The sequence below is a fragment of the Chrysemys picta genome, chromosome 3 (assembly GCF_011386835.1).
Source record: "Chrysemys picta bellii isolate R12L10 chromosome 3, ASM1138683v2, whole genome shotgun sequence".
NCBI lineage: Eukaryota > Metazoa > Chordata > Testudines > Emydidae > Chrysemys > Chrysemys picta.
This window is the reverse complement of record NC_088793.1, coordinates 166,763,782-166,791,665: the sequence shown is the minus strand read 5'-3', so window position 1 is coordinate 166,791,665 and position 27,884 is coordinate 166,763,782. Positions and strand designations below refer to the sequence as shown.

General features: G+C 42.4%; 2 protein-coding genes across 6 annotated transcripts in view; one reads left to right on the top strand and one right to left on the bottom strand.

The window, feature by feature from the left end:
- The window catches only part of PPP2R5A (protein phosphatase 2 regulatory subunit B'alpha), a 174,683-nt gene that overhangs the window by 139,298 nt on the left and 7,501 nt on the right, over window positions 1–27,884 (top strand). For 3 of the 5 annotated variants that reach the window (XM_065590650.1, XM_005306320.5, XM_042855107.2), the window contains 5 exons: window positions 5,782–5,874; window positions 8,084–8,214; window positions 8,578–8,637; window positions 10,025–10,133; window positions 18,592–18,645. In XM_065590650.1, the coding sequence (XP_065446722.1) occupies window positions 5,782–5,874; window positions 8,084–8,214; window positions 8,578–8,637; window positions 10,025–10,133; window positions 18,592–18,645 (447 nt within the window). The remainder of the gene's footprint in view (window positions 1–5,781; window positions 5,875–8,083; window positions 8,215–8,577; window positions 8,638–10,024; window positions 10,134–18,591; window positions 18,646–27,884) is intronic. The other 2 variants (XM_065590651.1, XM_042855108.2) reach the window with 1 other exon arrangement.
- PACC1 (proton activated chloride channel 1) overlaps window positions 20,394–27,884 on the bottom strand; it is a 182,231-nt gene continuing 174,740 nt past the window's right edge. Inside the window, exon 16 of the transcript XR_010600218.1 lies at window positions 20,394–20,866. The gene's annotated coding sequence lies outside the window, so the exon portion shown is untranslated. The remainder of the gene's footprint in view (window positions 20,867–27,884) is intronic.

Sequence of the window (27,884 nt, the reverse complement as noted above, 5' to 3'; positions counted from 1 at the left end):
GGTGATGGGTTCTGCTTGATAACAATCCAAAACCGAGTGGATCAACAATGTTCATTTACATCAGCTGAGCCAGATGCCACCAGCAGAAAGTTGACGGTTGTTTTTTTTTGTTTGTTTGTTTGTTTTGTTTTTTGGTCGTTCAGGTTCTGTAGTTTTTGCATCTGAGTGTTGCTCTTTTAAGACTTCTGAAAGCATGCTCCATAACTTGTCCCGCTCAGATTTTGGAAGGCACTTCAGATTCTTAAAGCTTGGGTCAAATGCTGTAGCTATCTTTAGAAATCTCACATTGGTACCTTCTTTGCGTTTTGTTAAATCTGCAGTGAAAGTGTTCTGAAAACGAACAACATGTGCTGGGTCATCATCCAAGACTGCTATAACATGAAATATATGGCAGAATGCAGGTAAAACAGAGCAGGGGACATACAATTCTCCCCCAAGGAGTTCAGTCACAAATTTAATTAACGCATTATTTTGTTAATGAGCACCATCAGCATGGAAGCATGTTCTCTGGAATGGTGGTTGAAACATGAAGGGACATATGAATCTTTAGCAGATCTGGCACGTAAATACCTTGCAGTGCCTGCTACAAAAGTGCCATGTATATGCCTATTTTCACGTTCAGGTGACATTGTAAATAAGAAGCAGGCAGCAGTATCTCCTGTAAAGGTAAACAAACTCGTTTGTCTTAGCAATTGGCTGAACAAGAAGTAGGAGTGAGTGGACTTGTAGGCTCTAAAGTTTTACATTGTTTTGGTTTTGAGTGCAGATATGTAACAAAAAAAATCTACATTTTAAAGTTACACTTTCACGATAGAGATTGCACTACAGTACTTGTATGAGGTGAATTGAAAAATACTGTTTCTTTTGTTTATCATTTTTACAGTGCAAATATTTGTAATAAAAAATAAGTGAGCGCTGTATTCTGTTGTAATAGAAATCAATATATTTGAAAATGTATTAAATATTTTTGGATATTTTTCTACATTTCAGTTGGTATTCTATTGTTAACAGTGCGATTAATTGCGATTAAATTTTTTGAGTTAACCATGATTAATCGACAGCCCTAATTTTAACCTGTTGTGAATCTAATGGGATGTAGCCCCCTCAGAGTTAATAGCACACTTCACTAAGGCTCAGCGCTCCAGATGTAGACTACTGAAAGATGTTCCTGTAGCAGAAATCTGTAGGACTGCAACTTGGTCTTCCATTCGCACTTTTGCCAAGCATTACACCATCTTACCTGTTTCCAGAGATACTACCTTTGGTGACACAGTCCTCCTAACCACCTTGGACTTGCCTTTTCAGCACCCACCTTCTTGTTGAGTTTACTGCTTGGGAGTCTCCTACAATGTAGCATCCATAGGGACACATACTCGAAGAAGATGGAGAGGTTACTTACAATAACTTGAGTTCTTTGAGATGTTTTGACTCTATGGGTGCTCCACTTCCCACCCTCCTTTCCCCTTGGCTGTAGTCGAACAGGAACTGAGTGGCGGTGGGTCCACGCCTGCTTATATTCCCGAGGTTGGAAGCATGAGGTGCTGGTCTGCATAGGCCTGCAGATACTGCTTTGCATTCTCCAGTCGAGAGTGCACAGACATGCGTGCATGCTGTGGTGATGCACCCATAGTGACAAAACATCTAAAAAATCTCAAGTTACTAGGTGAGTAACTTCTCCTTCTGTGCTGTATATTTGTCTAGGAGGAATCAGTTGAAGAGTCTGAATTCCACAGATACTATTTGAAATTGTTGTCAGCTCTTCACCCTTATGCTGAGTTACTCATCCTGATGAACAGGTTTTGGCCAGGCAACTAAACTATTGATTCAGTATTTTTCCCGTACATGGTCATTCATTAGATTTGGATGCTGCTCTTTGGTTAGAATTGTTCATTCCACCATAGTGGAAGCAGTTTGGCTTTTTCTTTCCCTTCTTCCAAGTTCAGATGTCCACTGCTGGACTGCAGCAGCACTGAGCCCTAACACCAGCTTAAACTGCCTCTCATCGAGAGCACAGCTTTAGGGTTGCTGCTCTTTAAAACTGAGTGCTTTCAAGTTGAAGAAGCTCTGACTGCTAGGAGAATCAAATGAATTGGATTTTCAGTAATTGGCACCTGTTGGTGCTTTTAGAATAACCGGAGGATCTGGTTTCTTGTGCTTTGTGTATCAGTGCATCCTGTCCCACCCATGACTGGCTTCCTTCAACAATATAGCAGAGTTCTAGCAAATAGTTGCAGTTTCTCTACCTGCAGACATTTCAAATAGCTGGGCTCTGCAGGAAAAAAAGGAAGCCTGAATTTCTCTCATCTCTGCACAGATTCTTCTGTGTGAGCCACAGCAACCTGTCCCAAGTTGTCCTTTTATTGTGCCTGTTTGCAGTTATCCACAGAGCAATGCAGTAGGTAATGGTGTAATAATTTATACCACCAGCCTGCTAGCACACAATCCAAAAGGCTGTAATCTTGAAATAAAATAGTATTAAAGACACAATTGCCCCAGATGTGGCACAGCTGTTAAAATAGTGCAACAAGTCAAAAGCAATTCTGAGATAGTTTGGTTGAACTGTTAGGGTCTAGACCAAGAAGGTTTAAGATGACACCAATAACTATTGCTCAGTATAAGAAATTGTGGGACTTTTTGACAGTGGAGTTATTTACATAAAAGCACAATGGCAATATACTAGTGGTCTCCAAGGAAAAAACATCAAGACACAAAAGCAATAGATCTCTAGAATTTCTACAGAATAATCCTCTTTGAAGGGCTTCCAAAGAAAGCATTCTAGAAAGCCCAAGTTACCAGTTTTGTGTCCTAGAAACAGCAAATGGGAAGACTGCCTAAACATCAGAAAATTGTGAAGAGCCAGCAGAGCTACCTAAATTCTCTTCAAGTGTTCAGGATTCTTGTCTGGCGTGTATTGGAAGTCTGATTTTGGAATGCTGTATTGGAATGCTGAAATAGTTTTTTCACTTTGAAAAGTGCATTCCTTGAGAACAATAGCAGTAACCTTGGTTCCAGAACTGTATGTAGTATATGAGGAAATATGTAAAGCAGCCACCTGGTCATTGATGCAATTAGTAGAAGTCAGACATGCAGTGGGGTGTGCCATGCTGTAGCGTATCAGGAATCTTCCATTAGCATCAGTCTTGTTTTATAGGCAGCACATGTAATGACACCTATAGTTCAGGTTGCCTACTACTACCCATCGCAAAACCATATAACTTTGTCACACTTGAACAGTTCTGGCTGGAATTTTTCATGCCAGGTGTCTGCCTGGGTCTGCTTTTTTTTAGGTGAAGGATGGGTGGGAATTTCAGCAAAAATTATTCAGCTGTTTACGAGAATGTTAGGGAAAATATATTCTTCTAACCATGTTGACAAATTTGTTGTAAGCTTCTTTGAGAAGCTCTAGTGCCTCCATCACAAAAATATTATGTGACCATGTAATTAACTGTCTCATAATGCATATAAACAGGGGAGTAGAATTAGAATTGCATGGGCAAACTTTATTCTGGCATTTCCTAACTTTTGAATGCTTGATTTTGCAATGTTTTCTCTTTTAATATAATTTTGTTTTACATAATGTGTATAGTTTCAAATCCCTCTTAAATGGCTACTGCTAAATTCCTTTTGTTGGAATCTAGGAATTTGTCAGAGGGGGAAAAAGAGGAGAAATATTGGGAGAAATACTGCAAATTTCCTTTCTTAGGCCTATCAGGTGCACTGATTCAAAACCCCTTAATTGAGAATTGTTATGATAATCACAAACACAGATACAGGCACTTACGCATTTATCATGTATTTCATGATGGTGCATCACAGGCATTTTTCTACTACCTTATTTCTTCTTTATTTAGGAAGTCTAGTTTAATTTTTTAGGTACTGGTTCTCTAAAAGGATTTGACTAGCCTTCAGTAGGATTCCATCCATGTATCACCAGATGTTTTAAAGGCTGTAGTTTAAATATGTGAATAAAAGTATTACTCCTCATAGGTTTCTAAGGCCCACTCAATAGTGACCATACAATAGCATTTCAACAGGGTTTTAATACACACAGCAGCGCTAAAATGGTAGTTGGTTACAACCAAGGCCTCATATCTCTGATGATACCGTATGCTTAAATTTATGTGCCACACCCTACATCTATGAAACACATTTCCACCCCCAGCTCTCACTGCATAAAGAGGCCCCACTCTTGTGCATCTAGTGGGTTGGGACAGGAGAAACGGATTGTAGTTGCCACCCTGCATTTCCCTCCCCTTCTACTATGACTTGAAGCATGCCATTTTCTATATTGAACTTCTAAGGATCTCAAGAGTGAGGCATGAACTCTGGCCCCTCAATACCTCTCTGGTCTGTTACAAGTCTTTTGCTCCCCTCAGTCCCTTCTCTCCTGTGGATCTGCCAAGGCCCATGGGAGCGGGACCAGCATTTCTGAACACTTTAGGGGTAGGGTTACCATACGTCCTCTTTTTCCCGGACATGTCCGGCATTTCGGCACTCAAACCCCCGTCCGGGGGGAATTGCCAAAAAGCTGAACATGTCCGGGAAAATGGCGGCTCTGCTCCTCCCCTGACTCTTCGGCTCTGTTTAAGAGCCGAGCTGCCCCAGCACTACCGGCTTCGGGCAGCCCCCTTGCCTCTGGACCCCAGCCGCCAGCCGGGCACTTCCCCTCCCGGGCTCCAGCGCCGCAGGGTCCGGAGGCATGGGGGCTGCCCGAAGCCGGTAGCGCTGGGGCAGCTCGGCTCTTAAACAGAGCCGAAGAGTCAGGGGAGGAGCAGAGCCTCCAGCCGCGGCGGCTCTGCTCCTCCTCTGACTCTTCGGCTCTGTTTAAGAGCCGGGCGTGGGGGCTGCCCGAAGCCGGTAGCGCTCGGGCAACCCGGCTCTTAAACAGAGCCGGGCTGCCCGAGCGCTACCGGCTTCGGGCAGCCCCCATGCCTCCGGACCCTGCGCCGCCGGAGCCCGGGAGGGGAAGTGCCCTGCTGGGGGCGCAGGGTCCGGAGACAAGGGGGCTGCCCGGAGCCCAAGCGCTACCGGCTTCACGGTTTGCCGGGCAGCCTCCAGACCCTGCGCCCCCGGCTGGGCGCTTCCCTTCCCGGGCTCCAGCTGCGTTGGGGAAGCGCTGGCCGGGGGCGCAGGGTCTGGGGGCTGCCTGGCAAACCGTGAAGCCGGTAGTGCTTGGGCAGCCCTTTCCCCGTGGCTGGGAGTGGGAGGGAGGGGGGCGGAGTTAGGGCGGGGAAGGGGCGGAGTTGGGCGGGGTGGGGAAATGGGTGGGGCCAGGGCCTGTGGAGGGTCCTCTTTTTTTATTTAATAGATATGGTAACTCTATTTAGGGGTAAAACTCTATATATGCTGTATCATGTTGAGTCTAAAGTCTGCAACAAGACTGCTGTTTGGATTGGAGTATCAGGTATACAGAAGCCTAATTCATAGTAAAGATTAAACTTTAGTGCATTTGTCCTGTTTTTTTAAATACCGATTAATTTTAAAAAATTATAGTTTATATCTGTCTCTGGGAAGTAAACTTTCATTAATATATATTTTTTTTAAAAGGGAATTTTCTAATGATGCACACAGGTCTGTTTGTATTCATATTTGAGTCCTCGCCTCTGTAAGTTATACAGGCTCTTAATTGTAACCTTCTTGATGCTATAATATGTTCAATATCCTGTTTCCCCATTTAAAATAATTAGAAATAAGAATATATTTGGTAGTTTGAACATTTACTAGTTTAGTAAAGAGTAGTGGTAACTTCTACAAAGTTTTCATTTTAATGTTTGTTTGTAGTTGGTGTATGAATTTTTCCTGAGATTTTTGGAGAGCCCAGATTTCCAGCCTAGTATTGCAAAGCGATACATTGATCAGAAATTTGTACAGCAGGTGAGTGTAACATTTTTATATTTAATAGTTAATTAACTCTTAACTGAAAGGGATGCTGTTGTGGTGTTGGTTTGTATTGCACAGCTGAATATCTAAATAATACAGCATAATTTACTTGTGCAGGTCATAAAATAACCAGCTTTATTAAAATGTAATTCTTTGTATTGTAACATGAGAATCCTTTGTTTGCCAACTATTATATTAGCAGAGGAACATCTATACAGACTACATGTACTCTGGGAATTCAGAAACATATAAAACATAGAGATAATACTGAGTTGTTACAATTATTTTTCTTAACATACAGTAGTTTCAGTTTGTGGAACAAATTGAAGTTTCTTAGTGATATATACTGTACTGTTTACCCATGAAATAGATAATCCTCAGTGCTGTGCTATTGTAATGGCTTTGTGACTCTAACTACATAAGCTAATATTTTTGTGATGGTTCTCAGGGCACCCAGTCGCCCTTGTTACCCCCAGCATCCAGCATGAGGGAGGCTTGCCTGTGCCTAGCTGGTTGTCAGCTCTGTAACACTACCAGTCTTTCAGCCACTGAAGCACTCTCTTCTGGGCTCTGCCAGCCTTGTCTTTTCCTTGCATATTAACAATAGATGCATCCCAGTCCCCAAGTCCCTTTTGAAACATTCTGTTGTGATATCCAGCCCCTGACACCAGTTAGTCACAGAAATCCCAGGTCCTCTGCCTCAAAAGTACCCCAAGTTTACCAGTTTTACCTTAAAGCACCTCTCCTGTACACACAGCACTCGTAATAAAACAGGAGCTTTATTAAAGAAAGGAGAGCATTATGCTACAAACAAGAGGCAGTGATGGAAACAAATAGTTACAATACATAACAAAATAATAAAACTCAAACCTGGGTCAACACTTTATATTTATCTTTCCTATCTAAAAATAGGTTTTCCTCCCAAAGTTCAGTCTGTTGCAGAGCTGGCTGCCTTCACAGGAACTAGGATCCAGTTTTTCATGAGAACACCCCTGCTCCTCACGGTGTCTCCTCAATAAAAGGATCCAAAGTGCCTTTCCTCACTACATTATGTTGAAAGTCTTTTGTCTTTATTCATAGGCAGGTTGATTCTCTGTTTGTTGTATTGTTCCTTTTTTACCTCCAAGTGGTTTCGATTACTTGCAGTTGTCTCTGATGGCTTTCCATTGAAAGTCTTGGAATGGAGCAAGGCTAGACAGTTGAGCCTTGCATTCCATCACTAGGTAACCAAGGCAGGGTGACAACTCTCGCTTGCTTGCTTGAGTGGGCCATCACTGAGATATATGTAATCCCCGTTTGACTAACGTCTACTTCCAAGTCCCTAAAGCATACTTCCAATATAAATACATTATTCTCTAAATATTACCTGTACTTACATCTCACAGGATTATGAATCTTGACAAGTTATGAACAAGAAAACAGTTAGTATAAATAAAAGCATAAAATGTGTAATGCATCATATTTGTTTTGAAATGAGAAGTCATTTAGATACATTTTCTGTTACCTCCCGATATCCGATCCAGACAGAAAGTATTCATAGTTGTGATGGCTGAGATTTTTTTTGTTCTACAGCTTTCTTTATAAAAGCACCATAATTCTGTCAGAACCTCACTCTTTCCTTTCTCCTGAGAAAATGTACATGATTCTTATCTTTTCATTTTACAGAATGTAGGCCCTGATCCTGCAAACACATATATATGTGCCTAACTTTAAACACATGAATAGTTTTGTTGAAATCAGTAGGCTACCTGTGCCTATTTAAGCACGTGTATGTCTTTGAGGATAGGGGCCTTAAATAAATATCTCACCATCATTTGTGACCATCGTTTACACATTTTTGAAGCTATAAAGTGCAGTACTTTCTAAATGTTATTAGATAAAATTATACAAAACTGTAATCAAAATGATTTATCGAAGGACATTTAATCCCAGTTGAAATGACTTAACTGAAGTGCATTGTATAAGAAGCTTCATGTTGGATTTGGGTGTAGTTTTTAGAAGATTAAATGCTAAGGGACAGTAAAATAAAGCTTCTGAGTTAACAAGTTACATTTATTTATTTAATATTGAATATTTGAACAGAATTGTAAGTAACAGTGTTATTTGCTTCTAATAATACTTAAATGATTTGTGAATTAGAATTAACAAAATGACAGTTTAATACTTTTAAAAAAGTAATATCTCGGATATATTTCTTTTAAAGCTGTTGGAGCTTTTTGATAGTGAAGACCCACGAGAGCGTGATTTCCTAAAGACAGTCCTTCATCGAATCTATGGAAAATTCCTTGGACTAAGGGCATTCATCAGAAAACAAATCAACAACATTTTCCTCAGGTACATTATAGATTTAGTTCTTTATATAGCCTAGCCTGTTGGGGGATTCAGTGTGGATATTACAAGCCTGGCACAGACGCTGGGTAGGTATTCGGCTCGCTAGTTCATTCTGACTTCACTGCTATTTCCATAAATCCACACTAGCTGGATTCAAACTAGCTTGGGTAGGCTAGCCTAGCTTTTGCTGTGAAGACATACCATAAACCCCAAAAGAGCCAACTGACTTTTAACTTTGAAGAAAAACAAATGTTAAAAATAAAATAAAATGCATTTGATAAGGAGCTTCACATTTAGAAATTATTTTCCCCCTCTTAGTTTCATTTTATTAGTGTATTGAGTGCTATTACATCTTATTTTTAACAGGTTTATATATGAAACAGAACATTTTAATGGTGTTGCTGAACTACTTGAGATATTGGGAAGGTAAGTTTGGTTCAATAATATAAAATGAACAGTTGAACATTATTTTGTGTTCCTATCCAATTATTTTGGGGGTGGGGTGAAAGAATTGTTCTGATGCTTATAGTGATGAACTGAGGTCACTGGCATATTTTTATATTTCCATGTTGCTATGCAAATATAGAATTAGAAAAGTGTACTTTTCTGTAAATCTTAGAGATGATTGGCAAAAGATTTCTTTTTAAATTGGGCTTCTCTTTTTGGCTTTGGTATGATGCATGAAAAGCATGAAAGGTAGCTTTTTCCTTAAAAAGGGCTTTGTTTTCCCTTGCTTATGCTTTTATCTTTAAAATATTGACATTTCTTAATCTTGGCTTTGCTAAGAGACTAGTTGTGTATCTCAGAGGAGTATATTGTTAGCTCTTACACCTAAATTGAAGATATTAAATCTTTAACAGATTTTTCCTTTTCTACCATGTTAGTCATTAAAGCTTTGTAGGTGTTAAAATAGTCTGACTGAATATCCTTTCCCCTCACAGTTGCTCATCTTTCCCACTCTGAGATTTTTGTGATGATACTCCACAGTTGACATAGATCTATTCTGCACTGGTGAAATTTACCAAAAAAATTCCCACCGTTTCAGCTGAATACTTGTTAAAGTTAATGAGAGTTGGAAGGAGACTGAGCTTCAATGATCAGAACCATGTTTATTACTGCTTCAATTAGACTTGCCTTTTAGCAGGTTTAACTAAAACACTGATTCTTCCTGCAAGAGCATCTCTACAGTAGGGCTCCCATATAAAGGTTTAGCTGAGTCATTGAGGATTTTTTGGTAAATTTCACTGGTGTAAACATGGCAATGGTGTCTACCCTTAAGAAGCAGGACCTGAATTTGTAAGGTAAAAAGCAAACTACTACCTCCTCTCCAGCCCCCATTTTAAAAAAAGCCACCAAAACAAATACACTTTCAGGCCTTATTTATGTGTCAAAGTAGTAAAATAGGACACAAGTCTATGACTTCTCTTTCAAAGTCACCTTTTAATTATTGTGGGTGGACAGTGTGTCAACCTCACTAAGCTCTATGGTTAATGTGCCTTGCTAAGCTCCACAGTGATTTCAAGATGGAAAAATCTTAGAAATTTGAGTCTGGATTATCACCAGAGATCACACAAGAACTGAACTTGTCTACTACAGACATTGATAACTGAGGTATGGCCTTATACCTACTGATAATAGCTGAGGATGGGCTTCCTGCCCACTTCCCAGTCCCTAAAGTAATAGGCACATTTTGTAAAGTACATATAAAAAATAATCAGCTTTGAGTACAGTAGTTCTCAATCTAGCAAGAAAAAGAGAAAGTTTCCCACATTTTTTTAAAGATGAAATAATTGTGCTTATTCATGTTTTTCAGCATTATTAATGGTTTTGCACTGCCATTGAAAGCAGAACACAAACAGTTTCTTATGAAGGTATTGATTCCTATGCATACTGCTAAGGGATTAGCTTTGTTTCATGCACAGGTAGGTTTTTTGGAAAATTATTGGAACAGAATATATTTTATTAATATATAAATATATATAAACCTTACAATTTTTTCCATACTTGGAGGAAAAAGAAATTGAGAAGTTTTAAATGTTCTTTCTGACATAATGTTTTTTAACATACGCTGTTAAGAGTAGAAGAGCACAACAATGTGGCTTAAAGTCATGGCCTGCATTTGAAAACTTGGTTTTTACTGGTTTATCACAACTCCGACATTATTTAAGCTTGGTACTTTTTTGTATTGTCATCTTCATGTAACAAATACTGTTACAAATACTATTTACAAAAGAATAGAAGAATCTTGAATGTTTTTCTTTGAGAAGCATATTATTTTTTTCTTCTTTGAGTGCTTCTTCATGTCAATTCCAACCAGGTGTGTGCGTTCGCACGTGCACAGTAGCCGGAAGATTTTTTTCCCTAGCAACATCTGTGGGGTCAGCCTGGGCGCCCCTTAGAGTCGCACCATCATGGCGCCCAATAAAGGGCCTTGCCGACCTACCACCCCCACAGTTCCTTCTTACCGCCAGTGACAGTAGCTGGAATTTACCTTTGCTCTTGCTTCGGCAAGCAGCTTAGCAATACTTTAGGTTTTCACTGTAGATAGATAGTTTTAGTTGGTTAATATAGCATAGTTAGTTCACTTATAAATTTCAGTTATGGGAGAGTCCCCCCCTCGTTTTTCTTCTCCCCTTATTTGGTACCAGGGCATGCCGTGATCCACGGGCTTCAAAACTTGCCAAGACTGCACGAAGCGCATGCCTAAAAGTGACCCCCACACCTCCTGTTTACGGTTTCTGGGCGAGGGTCACCAAAAAAACCGCTGGAAGATCTGCTGGAAATTCTGACCGAGAACTCTTTAAAGAGAGGGAGCAGTGACTTAAAATCCTCCTCATGGAGGCAGATCTCCAACCTCAGTTGGACCCAGGCGCTGAGGATCCCAGTCCCAGTACATTGTCTTTGGCGCGGAGCACTCCAGCGCCGTCGTTAAGAGATCCGGGCATTGAAGAAAGACGCTGCCAAGGAGGCTCGGCACCATCATGAAGCCTCTTGGGGGCACTCCAGCCTTTGGCTCCAGTCCCAGTCGCTGGCGCAGAAGAAGAAGGGGACAGAAAGAGGCCGATCATCCTTGGCAAGATCCAGGGACCCGCCGTCAGTGGCACCTCAGTCGGGCGATGGCTCCGAGGCTCATCCTGGACTTGCGAGAACTCAACGAGTTTGTGAAGAAACTCAAATTCCGCATCGTCTCGTTGGCCTCCATCATCCGCTCACTGGATCTAGTAGACTGGTATGCTGCCCTCGACTTGAAGGATGCTTACTTTCATATTGCAATCACTCAGCCCCATAGGAAGTACCTCAGGTTTGTGGTGAACAATACCCACTACCAATTTACAGTCCTTCCATTTGGCCTGTCGGCAGCACCTCGAGTCTTCACCAAGTGCATGGCAGTCATTGCTATGTTCCTGCTCAGGCACCAGTTACTGGTGTTTCTGTACCTTGATGACGGGCTGATCAAGGGCCACTCCAGGACCCAAGTGGAAGCTCAAGTCAAATTCATCAGGGCCACCTTCGATAACCTGGGTCTCCTTCTAAATGAAGCAAAATCGACTTTGTCCCCCGTTCAGAGGATAGAGTTTATAGTGGCAGTACTGGACTCGACCCAAGCCAGGGCATACCTGCCGGAAGCGAGGTTCCAGACCCTGACTGGTATCATTCGCGGTCTCAGACAGTTTCCCACTACCACAGCAAGAAACTTCCTGAAGCTTCTGGGACACATGGCTGTCTGTACCTACGTGATGCAGCATGCCAGACTCAGGCTCCGACTGCTTCAGTCATGGTTAGCATCAGTGTATCAACCAGCCCGGGACAGCTTGGACAGGATTGTGACCCTGCCTCGCCCAGTCCTTGATTCCCTTCTGTGGTGGCTCGACTCTGAGGAGGTGTGCTGTGGGGTCCCCTTCACCAATCCACAGCCATCTCTTTCGCTAGTGACGGACGCATCAGAGTTGGGCTGGGGAGCACATCTAGAAGACCTCTGGACTCAGGGTCTCTGGTCTCAGGCAGATCTGGCTTTCCACATCAACGTCAGAGAGCTGAGAGTGGTGCACCTGGCATGCCAGACCTTCCGGGCATACTTAACGGGACAATGTGTATCAGTTATGACGGACAACACCACTGCAATGTTCTAGATCAACAAATGGGGGTGCACGCTCTTCTCCCCTGTGTCAGCCCTCATGCTGTCGAACTTCTGTGTAGAAGATTCAATATACCTATAAGCGTCGTATTTTCCCAGGGTACAGAATGAGCTGGCAGGTCCTTTCATGGCCACAAGTGGTGCCTTCGCCCAGACATCACGAATTCAATCTTCCAGAGGTGAGGATTTCCCCAGATAGACTTATTCACCACACGACGCAACAGGAAGTGCCAGCAGTTCTGCTCCTTCCAAAATCACAGCCCGGGCACTAGCGCAGACGCGTTCCTCCTCCCATAGGGAGGTTGTCTTCTATACGCCTTTCTGCCCATACTACTCATTCACAAGATACTTCTCAAGATCTGGAGGGAACGAGCTCAGGTCAAATTGATAGCTCCAACCTGGCCCCACCTGCACTGGTACACATTTCTCCTAGACATGTCCGTGGAAGCTCCAGTCGCCCTGCTGCTCTTCCCAGACCTTATGACACAAGATCACGGTTATCTCCAACATACAAACCTCGGGTTGCTGCACTTCATGGCGCGGAAGCTCCGTAGTTCAACCCGGTGGAGGTTTCCTGTTCAGACTAGGTTAGACAAGTCCTCCTTGGCAGCAGGAAACCCTCTACGAGAGCTACCTACCTTGCCAAGTGGAAGAGATTTTCAATCTGGTCAGCACAGCACCATTCGTTCCCAACACTAGCCTCAGTGCTGCTTATTTTGGACTACCTCCTCCATCTGAAGCAGCAGGGGCTTTCGATGTCCTCAGTAAGAGTTCATTTGGCCGTCATCTCAGCCTTCCACCCAGGCGTGGAAGGCCGCTCTGTCTTTACTAATTTGATGGTCAGCCAGTTTCTAAAAAGTCTCGACAGGCTATACCCTCATGTCCGGCAGCCTGGCTCGGCTTGGGACCTCAATCTGGTTCTTTCTAGACCCATGGGACCGCCCTTTGAACCCTTGGCGTCGTGCTCCCTGTCCTACCGCTCTTACAAGGTCGCATTCCTGGTAGCGATAACCTCGGCCAGGAGGGTGTCTGAACTTAAGGCCCTAACATCAGAGCCCCCTTACACCGTGTTGTGTAAGGTTCAGCTCAGACCTCATCATGCTTTCCTACCAAAGGTTGCATCACAGTTTCACATTAACCAGGACATCTTTCTCCCGGTATTCTACCCTAAGCCGCATTCCAGCAGCAGGGAGCAGAGACTTCACTCACTGGATGTCCATAGGGTGCTAGCCTTTTACATTGAGAGAATGAAGCCGTTCAGAAAATCGGTCCAGTTACTCATGGCGCATTTCGTTATGGATCACGTCCTGCATTTGTGAGTGCTACATCTTGGCAGGGGTTCCTGCACCTCCAATCACTGCGCACTCCACCAGGGTGCAGACTTCATCAGCAGTGTTCCTGGCTCAGGTTCCCACTAAGGAAATCTGCAGAGCGGCAATGTGGTCCTCCATTCATACTTTCACCACGCACTATGTGATTACCCAGCAGGCCAGAGACGATGCGGCCTTCGGACAAGCAGTGCTGCAATCAGTGGACAACTCCGACCCCACCTCCTGAACTTGGACTTATGAGTCACCTGATTGGAATTGATGTGAACAAGCACTTGAAGAAGAAAAAACGGTTACTCACCTTCTTGTAACTGTTGTTCTTCGTGATGTGGTGTTCATGTCCATTCCATACCCACCCTCCTACCCCTCTGTTGGAGTAGCCGGCAAGAAGGAACTGAATGGGTGGCAGGTCTGCAGGGCCTTTATTAGGCGCCATGAAGGCGCGACTCCAGGGGGCACCCAGACCGACCAACCCCATGGATGTTGCTAGGGGGAAAATCTTCCAACTACTGTGCACATGCGCGTGCACACACCTGATTGGAATGGACATGAACAACACATCTCGAAGAACAACGGTTACAGAAGGTGAGTAACCCCGTTTTTCGTATGGGCTTAAACAATTCAGATAAAGCTGCTCTACTCTGCCTAGTAAATATTGTACATTTAAAAAATATATTAAAGCAGTGATATATAATAATAGCTTTTTGGTTCTGTTACAAATTATGTAGTTCTAATGTTAATTATGGAGTGTCAGTTTCAATTCCATAGTTAAGATTGAGTTCTGTTTTTGCCTGGATTCACACTGTATTTTTCAAATATAACAAAGAGGTTATCTTCCCCAAACTTACAGCACTTTGTGAATTTATAAATAAATCTGATAATTAGTTTGTTATAACTATTTAAAAACTGGCTCCTTTAAGTTAGTATCTGTTAGTCTTTCCTTTGTCCTGAATGATATGAACATAATAGGAACTTCAAATTTCCTGTGTATTTAATTTCCTGAAATCTTGGGCTTAGACTATATCTGAAGACCTGAGGTGGTAATTAAGCTAAATTGTTAACAATTGTTAAATCAAATTGTTTATCCAGGCTACAGGTAAGGTCAGCTCAACAGCTAAGGTAACTCTTTAATTGGGTCATTGTGGCATCAGAGGTAATTTGACCAATCGCCATTCCTCAATAGCTGATTGGCATGCAACGGGTTCCGTTGGTTGTAAGGAGGACACATGTCAAGTTAGTAGACTACTGTGCCAAACTGTCCCTATTTTTAAAGGTTCCATGGCTGCCAGCTATTTGGACATCAGTGCCTGAAAGACACTCTATGGTACTAGTGCCTCAGCTGTGATGCACACTGAAGTAGCACTGCTGGGGAAGTGAGACAGGAGCATAGGCAAAGCTCTTAAAAGTACAGGGACATTGGGACTCTCAGGCTGGGCTCTCCTGTCCGTCCTTTCATATAGTGCCAGTCTTTGTAATATAGCCCTCTAAACCAATAAATCACTTGCAAATTAAGGGGCAGATTCACCAGTACACTTTGGCTGCTTTGTACTGTTCTGGAAATGCAAAGTAGCTGCAAATCTGGGTTAACTACCTAGTGCACTCTGGCTGCCTTATGTTTAGGGGCGTACCAAATTCACAGCCATGAAAAACACGTCATGGACCATGAAATCGGGTCTCCCCCAAAGGAAAGGTGTGGGGGAGGAGCAAATAGCTGGGGTGGGGCGTTAGAGGGTTACAGATTCTTGTAATAAGGCAAAAATTGAGTGTCTCTATTCAGTGCATGATTTTTTAATTTCTAGCAAAGTTATGAAGTTAAGTTCACAGGCTTGTCTTTTGAAAGTATTGTGCAGGTTTCCTGATGAGGACTGATAGGTCAGATATAGCATGTTCGTTTTGTGAAAAGTGTTCACCCATAGGTGATGTGGTGTTTTAGTCTTTTGTCATTTTCCTGAGTGAGTTTGTTCAAGTGCATAGTGATTGTCTGTTTTTACCCATGTAGTTGTTATTGGGGCATTTAGTGCACTAGATGAGGTACACCAAATGTTATGATAGACTTGTAGGACCCATGGATCTTGAAAGGTGTGTTGTGGAGGATTTGATCATTGCAACAGTAGAGAGATGTCTTCAGGTTTTGCATCTGTTCTGGCAGAGTCTAGTGCTGCTTTGAGTTGTTGTGTCCTGGTCTGTGGGGAGTTTGCTTCTGAGGATGAGGTTGGAGAGGTTGGGGGGTTGTTTGAAGGCCAGAAAAGGGGGTTCAGGTAAGATTGCTTTCAGGATGGGGTTTCTATAGAGTATGGGTTGTAGCTATTTGATCTTCAGAAGCAAGAAGCCTACTAAACAACCACTGGGGCCACTGAATGATCGAGATGCTAAAGGAGCACTCAAGGACGATAAGGCCATTGCGGAGAAACTAAATGAATTCTTTGCATTGGTCCTCACAGCTGATAAGTCACAGTGATAAGTCACCAGGACCAGATGGTATTCACCCAAGATTTCTGAAGGAACTCAAATGTGAAATTGTAGGACTACTAACTGTAGTTTGTAACCTATCATTTAAATCAGCTTCTGTACCAAATGACTGGAGGATAGCTAACGTGATACCGATTTTTAAAGTGGGATCCAGAGGTGATCCCGGCATGACAGACCAGAAAGCCTGACTTCAGTACTGGGCAAACTGGTTGAAACTATAGTAAAGAACAAAATTGTCAGACACATAGATGAACATAATTTGTTGGGGAAGAGTCAACATGGTTTTTGTAAAGGGAAATCGTGCCTCACCAGTGTATTAGAATTCTTTGAGGGGGTCAACAAGCATGTGACAAGCGGGATCTAGTAGATATAGTGGATTTGACAAGGTCCATCACCAAAGGCTCTTAAGCAAAGTAAGCTGTTATGGATTGGTAACTGGTTAAAGGGTAGGAATAAATGGTCAGTTTTCAGAATGGAGAGAGGTAAATAGTGGTGTCCCGGAGGGGTCTGTACTGGGCCCAATCCTATTCAGCATATTCCTAAATGATCTGGAAAAAGGGGTAAACAGTGAGGTGGCAAAATTTGCAGATGATACAAAACTACTCAAGATAGTTAAGTCCCGGACAAACACTGAAGAGCTACAAAAGGATCTTTCAAAACTGGGTGACTGGGCAACAAAATGGCAGATGAAATTCAATGTTGATAAATGCAAAGTAATGCACACTGGAAAACATAATTCCAACTATACATATATAATGATGGGGTCTAAATTAGCTGTTACCACTCAAGAAAGAGTCATTATGGATAGTTCTCTGAAAACAACCATTCAATGTGCATCAGCAGTCAAAAAAGTGAACAGAATGTAGGGAATTATTAAGAAAGGGATAGATAATAAGATGGAAAATATCATATTGCCCCTGTATAAATCCATGGTATACCCACATCTTGAATACTGCGTGAAGATGTGGTTGCCCCATCTCAAAAAAGATATATTGGAATTGGAAAAGGTTCAGAAAAGGGTAACAAAAATGATTGGGGTATGGAACAGCTTCCATATGAGGAGAGATTAATTAGACTGGGACTCTGTGGGCAGAGGAGGTTTGTTGTTGAAGGCAGTTTTGAGTGTGCTAAAGTGTATATCCTGGACTTTCTCGTAGGAACATACTCTGTGGTATCTGAGTTCTTGGCTATAGATAACAGATTTCTTGGTGTGTTTGAGGTGGGTAGTGGATCTATGAGGGTAGGTGTGGATGATCCTTAGGTTTTTTTGTATGTAATTGTCTGTAGGGTTCCATTGTTGACACAGATTGTGTTGTCAAGGAAGTTGATGCTAGTGTGGGAGTGTTCCAGAGAGAGTTTAATGGATGGGTTTTGGTTGCTGAATTTGTGGTGGAAATCTATGAAGCAATTTAAGTTGTCTGTCCAGAGGACCAGAAAAAGGAAATTCCACAAAAAAATAATAAAAGACAGAAACTCTGTATTGCCTGTGGGCGAACACTCTTCACAAAGCAATCACTCTATATCTGATCTGTCAGTCCTTATCCTCAAAGGAAACTTGCACAACACTTTCAAAAAATGAGCCTGAGAGCTTAAACTCATAACTTTACTAAACACGAAAAATTATGGACTGAGTAGACACACTGGATTGAGGGTTTATTACAACAATCTATAATTAAAAACCTCCTTCCTCCCCTCCCCCCAAGCTACCTCCCCACCCCTGCTTCTGAATGGTGTTAATGGGCCACTTCACCTTGAATGGTCCCTTGAAATATGTGTTAACTACTTATGCTAAACAATCTTTTCCACCTTGTATTTAGCTGTGAGGTTGAGTTCTCTTCCCAGAACTGAAGAAGAGCTCTGTGTATTAAGCTGGAAAGTTTGTCTTTCTCACCAATAGAAGTTTGTCCATTAAAAGATATTACCTCACCCACCTCATTTCCTAGATATCCAGTTTCCTAGATTTTACCCTTAAATTGGTGATATATATTCCCAACCTTAACTCAGTGTTAACATAGCTTTGGGGCTAGCAATAGTTTTGAATGTGCATGATATTGAAACGCAGCTTATTGGTACATACTTCCTAATTGAGGAGCTGATGTCTAGAAAATACTTTGTTTAAATGCTGGATCTGCATCACAGGAAACAAATCTCCTAGTTAAATAAAAAATGAAGCCTTTTCTAGGATAAGAAACTAAGCATCCGGATGTACTGAAGGCTTTTAAAAGATACAATAGTCTGAAATATATTTAGCCTTTTTTTTAGTTAAATTTAGCTATATCCTTCTCTTAGGAAGAAAAATTAAAAAGACCTACATCTGATAAGGCTAAGATATTTTGCTGATTAAAGTGTTTCCATTATCATTTGTGATATTTAATTATGTTGTGTTGTCTTAATAGTCAGTCAGTGTCGATTTAAAATAGTTAAATAATTGTATTACTTACATTTTAGCTGGCCTACTGTGTTGTACAGTTCCTGGAAAAAGATACGACATTAACAGAACCAGTAAGTGTTTTTCAACAGAGTATTTTATTTTTGTATTTCTCATCTGAATTAAAATGTGTCAGTGCAATTCTCTCATCAGTGATAGCAGTATTTGTCAATACTAATTTTGAGTAATTAACTGTAGACACTTCCGGAAAAATTAGGGTTTGTAAATCCAAGACACGTGCCAAAAAAGAGAGAGAATTTTTTTATTTTGAAAGCACAGCTATATCTATTGGTAATAACTTGTGACAAAAATGGGAATATAGACTAGAAAATAGTTAAATTGCTGAGATCATGTGACTAACCTCAGTATTGGGAAAAGATCCTCAGTGTTCTTGGCCATGCCTTCCCAGTTAGTTGATCAGAAATTGGATTTTTCTGTCCAACTGGAAATTCTGATATTTTAACATTTGTTTTCATCCTTAACTGGGACAAAAAGTCAAAATATTGAAATGTTTCATGCAATGAAAGATCCTGAAAAACTTTGATACGCAAAATGTTGAAATCTTTATTTCAGCAAAATGAAATCTGGTGCTAGGGTGACCAGGCGTCCGATTTTTTTTGACCGGAACACCCGGTTGAAAAGGGATCCTGGTGGCTCCAGTCAGCACCTCTAACCAGGTTGTTGACTGTCCAGTTGGCAGCGCCACACAGCAAGGCTGGCAGGCTCCCTGCTAGCCTCTGCACCATGCGGCTCCCGGGAAGCAGCCGGCATGTCTCCGCTCCAGCTCCTATGCATAGGGGCAGCCCAGGGACTCCGCACCCTGCCCCTGCCCCAAGCATTGCCCCCGCAGCTCCCATTGGCCAGGAACTGCTGCCAATGGGAGCTGCAGGGGTGGCGCCTGCGGACAGGGTAGTGCTGCCTGGCCATGCCTCTGTGTAAGAGCTGGAGGGGGGACATGGCAGATGCTTCCGGGAGCTGCTTGAGGTAAGCACTGCCCGGAACCCTCACTCCTCTCCTCTCCCCCCTCCCACTATCCTGCCCCAGCCCTGATCCCCCTCCCGCCCTCAGAACCCCTCAGTCCCAGTCCGGAGTACCCTTCTATACCCCAAACCCCTCAGCCCCACCCCAAAGTCTGCACCCCCAGCCAGAGCCCTCACCCACCCCCACCCTGCACCCCAGCCCAGAGCCCCCTCCCGCACTCTGAACCCCTCATTTCTGGCCCAATCCTGGAACCCACAACCCCACTGCAGCCCCTTGAGCCAGGCCAGTGAAAATGAGTGAGGGAGGGGAGAGCAAGTGACAGGGGGGCGGGCATGGTGTGAGAAGAGGTGTGGCCTTGGAGGAAGAGTGGGGCAGGGCAAGGGTGCTCAGTTTTGTGTTAGTAGAAAGTTGGCAACCCTATCTGGAGACATCCTTAATAGAGCAGGCACTAGGCATAAACAGACGAAGCAATTGCATAGGCCTCGAGCACCTCAAGAGAGTCCCCTAATCATTTTTTATTATAAGAACTTGCCTTTTTTAGTACTGGAGGGGCAAAAAATATTCCAGTTTACGGTCGGTCCCCAAGGGGCTAGTACCCGCTCTGATTCCAATATCAAAATGTTTTGTTTGAGGTCAGTTCAACATTTAACTGTCTGAGCTGCCAGAGTGCGTCATGGGAGTTGTAGTTCAGGTGCCTTGGGCCCCCATTCTCCTCTATGGGCCTGGCCAGACTCCCTCTCCCATGATGCATAGCAGCAGGTCACCCAACAAACTGAAATGTTTCAATTTGGGATGATCTGATCCAAAACAAAATTTTCATCTTGTTTTTCCCCAATAGAAATTTGATTTTTTTTTTTTTTTTTTTTTTTTGGTATAAAACTGAAATTTTCCCACAAAAAAAATTGAATGTTGTTGAAACCACTTTTTTTTTTTTTAAACAGAAAATTACTGACCAGCTCTATTTACAGTGCAGGATTGTTGTTCTCAATAAAAGAAAAATGAATTGTGTTTAGACAGTAATATTGACATGTGCACAGCAAATATTTTTTAGATATGGTGATAGGTGTCAAAAACAGTTGGAGCAAATGACAAAAGTTAGAGCTTCTCAGCATATAAGAATCTATGGACACAAACTGTAATCCAGAATCCAAACTTTTAAAAAACAGTCGTCTCTGGCCTTATGGTTGAAGAAAACCTTGAAAATATGAACAGATTGCAAATCAATGCAGTGTTGTCTTCCTGAGACTTCAGTCAGTCTGAAACAGTAACTCAAGAAGAGGTGTGAACTGTCTTGTTCAGATCAATGGATTAAGTCTGAAAATTAAAGATGAATTTAAATATCAACACTAACTATTTCACTGATGATCATTATTGCAGAAACATTCAGCAAATATTCCATAACCCCAAGCTGCCTGTGACACTGTCCCAAGTGTCAAGAGCCCCAAATGTCCCTTTCCTCAACTGTTAAATCCTCCAACCTGGTCCTTAACAAATTCAACATTGCGATTATACATCATCAAAACAAAGACTAAAAAATGTGGAGACAGCATAATATTTAATATAAAAATCGGATACTGTGCTGATTGTATTTTTAAAATATTTAAAAAGTTGTTTTAAAAAGGATAAATGAAACAACTGTAAAATTTCAACCCTGCTTTAGCAGTGTGCTGCAGAATTTACTTAGTGATCTTGTCACAGATTTTAGGTCCTGGTAGCAGTACATTATGTTCAGTGAGGGACACACAACACAATTGAGCTAAATTATCAAACAAGAACACCAAATTCTGCTGCAGTGTTAACTTATTCTGTCTCTTTGAAATGAACTTAATTCCAATCCTCTTCACCCCTACAGAAACACACAATTGAGACTTATAATTCTGTTTACTCTAACACAAAATTTGTCAGATTCATTTCTGAAAATGGGATTTTTATGTTCTTGAAGCAGCTCCTTACCATGGCTCAGAGCCCCTCGTCCCTGTCCCATATATGTCACAGAAGAGAGGGCTTGCAGCAGGCCCTGACTGCAGCCGTAGGCTCCAGATAGCCCTGCTGGCCAGACTACACTGTCATTCTCCTTGCTCCACAGGTGCAAGCCACATTCCAGTTCTGGTTCCCCAACTCCCTGCTGTCTGTCTCCACAGAACAGAGCAGAGAGCATGCACTATAATCCAATTAACTCCCCATTGTGGGGAAAGCTTTAAAGCAAGAAGCAGCTGCAGACAGGTTCCAGCAGGGCAAAGAGATTGAAAACAAAGTATCAGGCACCTGGCTTCAACATCATGTCAAATTTCAGTGGCAAAAATGTTAAATTCCATGGCCAGACAGTCCACAGAGCTCTGAGTATATGTCTACACTGGAATTAAACACCTGGTGACGTTTGGGCTTGGAGCAGCCCTGCCTGAATGTCTACTCCACAAACAGCCCCGTGAGCCTGAGTCAGCTGACACAGGCCAGCCGCAAGTGATGAATTTCAGTGTAGACATACTGTGAGATTAATGGAGCATTTTACTCCTTTTGAAGATTTATTTCAGATTCTTTGTGTATTCGGCGAGACAACATTGGCTTACACTTTTGCAGCCATGAGGGCTAGAAATATATTAAAAAAAAAAAAAAAAAAAGCTGAGATTCTGGAGTACAGTAACTCCTCACTTAATGTTGTAGTTATATTCCTGAAAAATGCGACTTTAAGTGAAATAATGTTAAGCGAATCCAATTTCCCCATAAGAATTAATGTAAATAGGGGGGTGGTTAGGTTCCAGGGCAGCTTCCCCTACTCTGCAAGCACCAGAGGCGGGGGGGGTTCAACTTTCAGCCCGCCCACTCCACTCCTCCCCCCACCCTTGACCTGCCTCTTCTCCCCCCCACCTCCTCCCCCTTTACTTCACTCGCTGTGTCCTGGCTCCTCCCCCCTCCCTCCTCTCCCTTCTAAACACCGCAAGCCAGCTGATTGCCACATAGAGGAGGGAGGGGGGAGGCACGCCGAGTCCTCGCCGGGAGGGGGAGGTGCACCGAGTCCTCGCTCCTTCCCCCTCCCTCCTGCCCAGGGCAATCAGCTGGCTTGCGGCGTTTTGGCGGCAGGAGGGAGGGGGAAGAAGCGAGGACTCGGCGCACCTCCCCCCTCCCTCCCCTGCCTCCTGAAAGCCGCAAGTCAGCTGATTGCTGTCGGCAGAAAGCAGGGGAGGGAGGGGGAGCCTGCACGCCGAGTCCTCGCTCCTCCCCCCTCCCTCCTGCCTCCAAAACACCACAAGCCAGCTGATTGCTGCGGGCAGGAGGAGGGGGAAGGTGCTGATCTGCGGGGTCTGCTGGCGGGCGGGGGGCATAGGGAGCTGCCAGCTGTGGAGAAAGCAGGCAGCCAAACAACGTAAGAGTGGAGCATTGCACAACTTTAAATGAGCCTGTTCCCTAATTGATCAGCGACGTAACAACGTTAAGCGGGACGACTTTAAGTGAGGAGTTACTGTACAGTTCTTCAGAAGTGGGATCACCAAGTTCTGGATGTAGATGACACAATTGTGCAATGGCTTAAAGGAGAAAAAGATCAGAAATCGAAGCTCCACAGTAGATGAAACAGCACAAAAACCCTATAACTTCCATCATGTTATACTGTTGCTTTCAATTTGTCTTGCCATTGTCAAAGAATGTGCACAGGTGTGTGTAACACAGGGCAGAATTTAGCCCAGTGATCAAAAGAATTTTAACTAGATTTTAAAGATGCATGAATCTGAACAGAATCCAGCTCAATAAATAAATAAAATGTAGTAAAAACTTACTTTTACTGCTTTAAATAAGCAAATATGATTTTGACTGAACACGTGGAACAGATACATTAAGTGAGAAGACCCTATTTTTTGCATAAAACTGTATTTTAAATTGAAAATTGTGCATATGCAGTGATCCACTTTCCTGAACAAAGTACTGTCATTTTCTTTTCTTTTTTTAAAAAAATTGTTACGGCAAAGTTATCATAAAACATTAACATACTACATCATACATTAGTTATTACTTATGATCAGGTTAATATTCAAAGCACCTAGCTGAAGATTCTGGCTTGCTGGCTGGGGACCCTTCCTCTCCTGAGTACACTAAAAAGGTGACTAAAATTCTAAATACCTATCCTCTGTTTGGTGCTTCTCATGTGTACGTACTTGGTGTGAAACCGTTTCCATTACGAAGACAGTCTATATTTTACTATATCACAAATCATAGGTGAAGTCATATTTTTCCAGTAATATGCAATACAAAATCTTGCTGCTAACAATAAAAAAAATTAATTTGTCATTTTGTTTAAAGTGAAGATCCTTTACTGGACCATTTTGTAAGCAGTTCAGAGGATCTCTAGGAAGCTGGCATTTTCTTATAAAATGAAGCTCTCATAATTTCCTCCCAAAACCTTCTTATACCTTAATACAACTACCACACGTGCAAGTATGCTCCCTTTTCTGCGAATCCCCTCCAACAGAGTATGTCCTGAGTAGCAAAAATATGGTGAGTCTTAACTGGAGTCAGATGTCATATATACAGTAATTTATAAACATTTATAAATAAATAAACATATATTTCTTTGTGAGCTACACAAATTGAAGATGTATATCCCCTTTCCCATGCAGAGACCCACTCATCTAGATCAGTTTCTTTGTCCAAATCCCTCTCCCATCTTTTCATCTGGGTTGTTTTCCTAGCAATATCTTTTTCAATCAAAATTGTAGTTTTCTTATAAATTAAACCTTTTGTTCCAGCTTGCTCCCCAGGTCAACTCCTCAAATGTGGTTAAAGTTCTATTGTGGGAGGGGGCTCAGGGCTGGGGCAGACGTTTGGGGTGCAGGGGGGATGAGGGCTCTGGATGGGAGTGCAGGCTCTGGAGTGGGGTAAGGGATGAGGGGTTGTGGGGTGCAGGCTGCCCCGGGGCTGCGGTGGGGAGAGAGGACTCTCCCCCAGGCCTCTCTCACCGCAGCAGCTCCAGGCTGCGGGAGGGACTCCTCTCCCCGGGCCGCGGCAAGTCCGGGGCAGATCCGCGCTGGGGCTGGCGGGGAGGGACACTGCAGTGAGGGAATTTAGGCTGTCTTGTATCCAGATTAACAATGTAGTGCAAGTTGATAACTTAATTGGTCGTTAATATAGTAAAAGCACCCTGATTGGTTGCTAATTAAATCACACAGTGTTTTAATATCATGTGCTTCAAAGAGCCATAGCAGGCACTTTGAGTGTCACTGCACTGTAGTCTTGACACTTCAGGAATACTTGGTTCGGTGAGCAGCAAGCTCTATACACAATTCCTGTAAATAATGGGGATTGTCCAACAGGTACATATGGCTGTAGTTGAACCCCTGTGAAGTCTAAAGCAACTGTCAAGATTGGAGTATCCAAATTTTGTAAATGCTTTGGCTAATGTGAGCACTAGGCAAATGTTTGAATGCTAGCCTTAGTAAATAGACTTTTGGGGTTTTAGTATGTTTTGAAGAAAAAATTTAAACGGTAATGCTTAAGCAGCGCTTTTAAAATATGCAGTACATGTTAAGTACCTGGTCCCTGTTCTTCGTAGGCTTCCTTAGCATTGTAATTTCCAGGCATGGGTATCTAGCTGATGCATACTTGAAAAATAAAAAAAGCTATTTTTTTTTATGCAGCTGGAGTTCTCTGAAAGTAATATCCCCATAGGGACACACCTAACTTCTTAGGCCTGGGCATGACCTATTTACTCATTCCAGCTGAGAAAGAAGAAATTTTAAAATACTAAATGACACAATTAAGTCTCCTGGACACTTCGACTCCAGGAAATGATGGAAACTTTAGACTTTTTAGTTAACCCTTAGTTTCATGCACATGAGGACTTGAGCTTAATTAATTCATACTCCAAGTAGAGGTGTATATAGTAATTTCTCACTAATCTGTTTTGTTCGGCAAATGTTAACTGTCTGCAAATATTATCTGTTTTTCTCTTGCATTGCTCAAGTTGTTTTGTGCCTGGGGAGGCAGGCAGGCGAATAAGCTATTATGCTTGTAAATTTTCTGTTATGTAACCAAGGAACCAAAGTCTCAGCATAATTATATAATTAACTAAGCTGTAAGCTAATTAAGCAACAGAAAAATTACCAAGACTTCATTGAAAATGTATTTATGTAAATAAACTGCTTAACATTGTAAATCCAGCAAAACTAGGACAGCTAATTTAAATAAGAGTGACTCCCTTTCCACGCCTCTTGAGTGTGGTGGGGAAGCAGATAAATGGTAACCAATAAAGATCTGTGTGAAGGAAAATCAGAGGTTAGTCTCAGTAAAATTTAGGAGTTTAAATTCTCTCTCCCCCCCCCTTTTTTTGGGGGGGGGTGTATTATCTTTACTGTTCCCACTCTGGAAAACTAGCGGATGAGCTCAGAAGTCTCTAAAAAGTAATGCCATTTGGACTAGTACCTTGCAAGATAGCCCTTAGTTCATTTCAACACTTCAGGTTGTAAGATTGTAACCCCATTTGGTTTGGCTAAGATCCCTCATTTCATAGAATATCAGGGTTGGAAGGGACCTCAGGAGGTCATCTAGTCCAACCCCCTGCTCAAAGCAGGACCAATCCCCAGACAGATTTTTGCCCTAGACCCCTAAATGGCCCCCTCAAGGATTGAACTCTCAACCCTGGGTTTAGCAGGCCAATGCTCAAACCAAAAGCCATCCCTCCCTTTTTTACCAAGTCTCTGACAGTTGTGACAGCTTGTTTCAGGAGTCATGTTGTCCATGTCTTAGATGGCTGATTTATTGGGTAAGTTTACACAGCCCACAGAAGTGAGTCTCCCAGCCTCGGTTGATAGACTTGGGCTGGCAGGGCTTGCGCTGGTGCTCTAAAAATAGCTTTTATGTAGACAGTGCTTTGAAGTTGCAGGTTGGGGTGGAGCTCAGGTTCTGAAGCCCATCCCCATTCCCTAAGCTTCCCATTAAGACTGGTCTTCACAAGGGAACTGTTGTTCTCTGCATATAACTTGTTTCCTTTTCATGAATCTGAACTTGGGACTTTCCTGGTTGATACCGTGATCATGTTCACTCTCATTCACTTTTCATTGAAAAGTGATACTCAGTTCTGCAACAGCAGCAGGTTCTTCTCTCCTAGAATGAGGGCTTTAATAAACCTTCAAAGTTGGAAGCTATGGTAATGTTGAAAATATGAACCAGTGCAGTGATACATGCCAGACTACCTGAATAGTTCGAAGAGATGTGACATGCCCTGTTTCATCTCCAACAAGGTCCTATAGACTTAGTGGTTGCTGAATTTGGCATTTTTCCAAGATAACTTGGAAGTTAGCCTTTTTTGTCATACGCCATCCTCTTCCCTTATGAGAAGAGAAGAGGGAACATGCGGTGGAACATACTGTGCTCTGACAATGCCTCTGCCACAAAAGCCCCTTAGTTTGGCCAGACCAGAGCACGGGGTTTAAGGCCTCTTACATCTGTCTCCATTAGTCCCTTTTTCACACCTCTTGGAATGCTTGCTTTTGCTTTCTATGTTACAATCTGAACTAGTTCTTGCTGCTGCCGCAACTTATCCTTCCATGCAAAAACCTCTGTTTGTATTTACCCAAAATACATATTTCTTAGTGATCTGGTCCACATCTGTTTTCTGTGGTACTGTCCATTTTAGGGACTTAAAATTACTAACTTTCCCATTGAACCTGTAGGACAGTTTTCTCTGTACTACCTCTGCATGAGTGTTGCATTGAGAAGGAAGGTGAGGTTCATCTGCTAATGGAAAATCCTCAGTGTTCTATTAAAAATAAAACAAAATAATGATGTGCCCACAGTCGACCTCAGGAAGAATTATGCTTCCTAAGAAGAGATTCTCTGAATTTCTATTTCAAACAGTTAATCAGCCTTTTCTAAAACTCACAATTTACTTGGCGAACCCAAGATACAGACAATATAGTAGATTACAAAAGATTTGCACTATTATCTAAGTAAAACAAAACAAAAAAATCATGAAGCCTCCAAGCTGGCTGCTACTGGGGACGGAATCCGTCTCTGTGCAAAGATTATCCAATTAGATCAGGCTCTCATTTCAGTCATGTTTTAATCAACCTGGTCTGACTGTAGCAGAAGATTGGGGGCCCTTTCCTTGAGGTCAGAGTCTGTCATGCGTGAAATGTCTCCATCTCTGAAATATGTAAAATTGCCACATGGAAATCCTGTTTACATTTTTAGTCATCACTACTTTCTCAATTAAGAGGCAAAGTCAGATGTTTGTTTTCACAGAGTAGGCCTTCAATTTTTAATTTATTGTTCAACCATCTGGAACAGGATGTAACTTCTAATTAAGTCTTCCTAGGGTCTCTACCAATCTCAGAACGGTAACTCC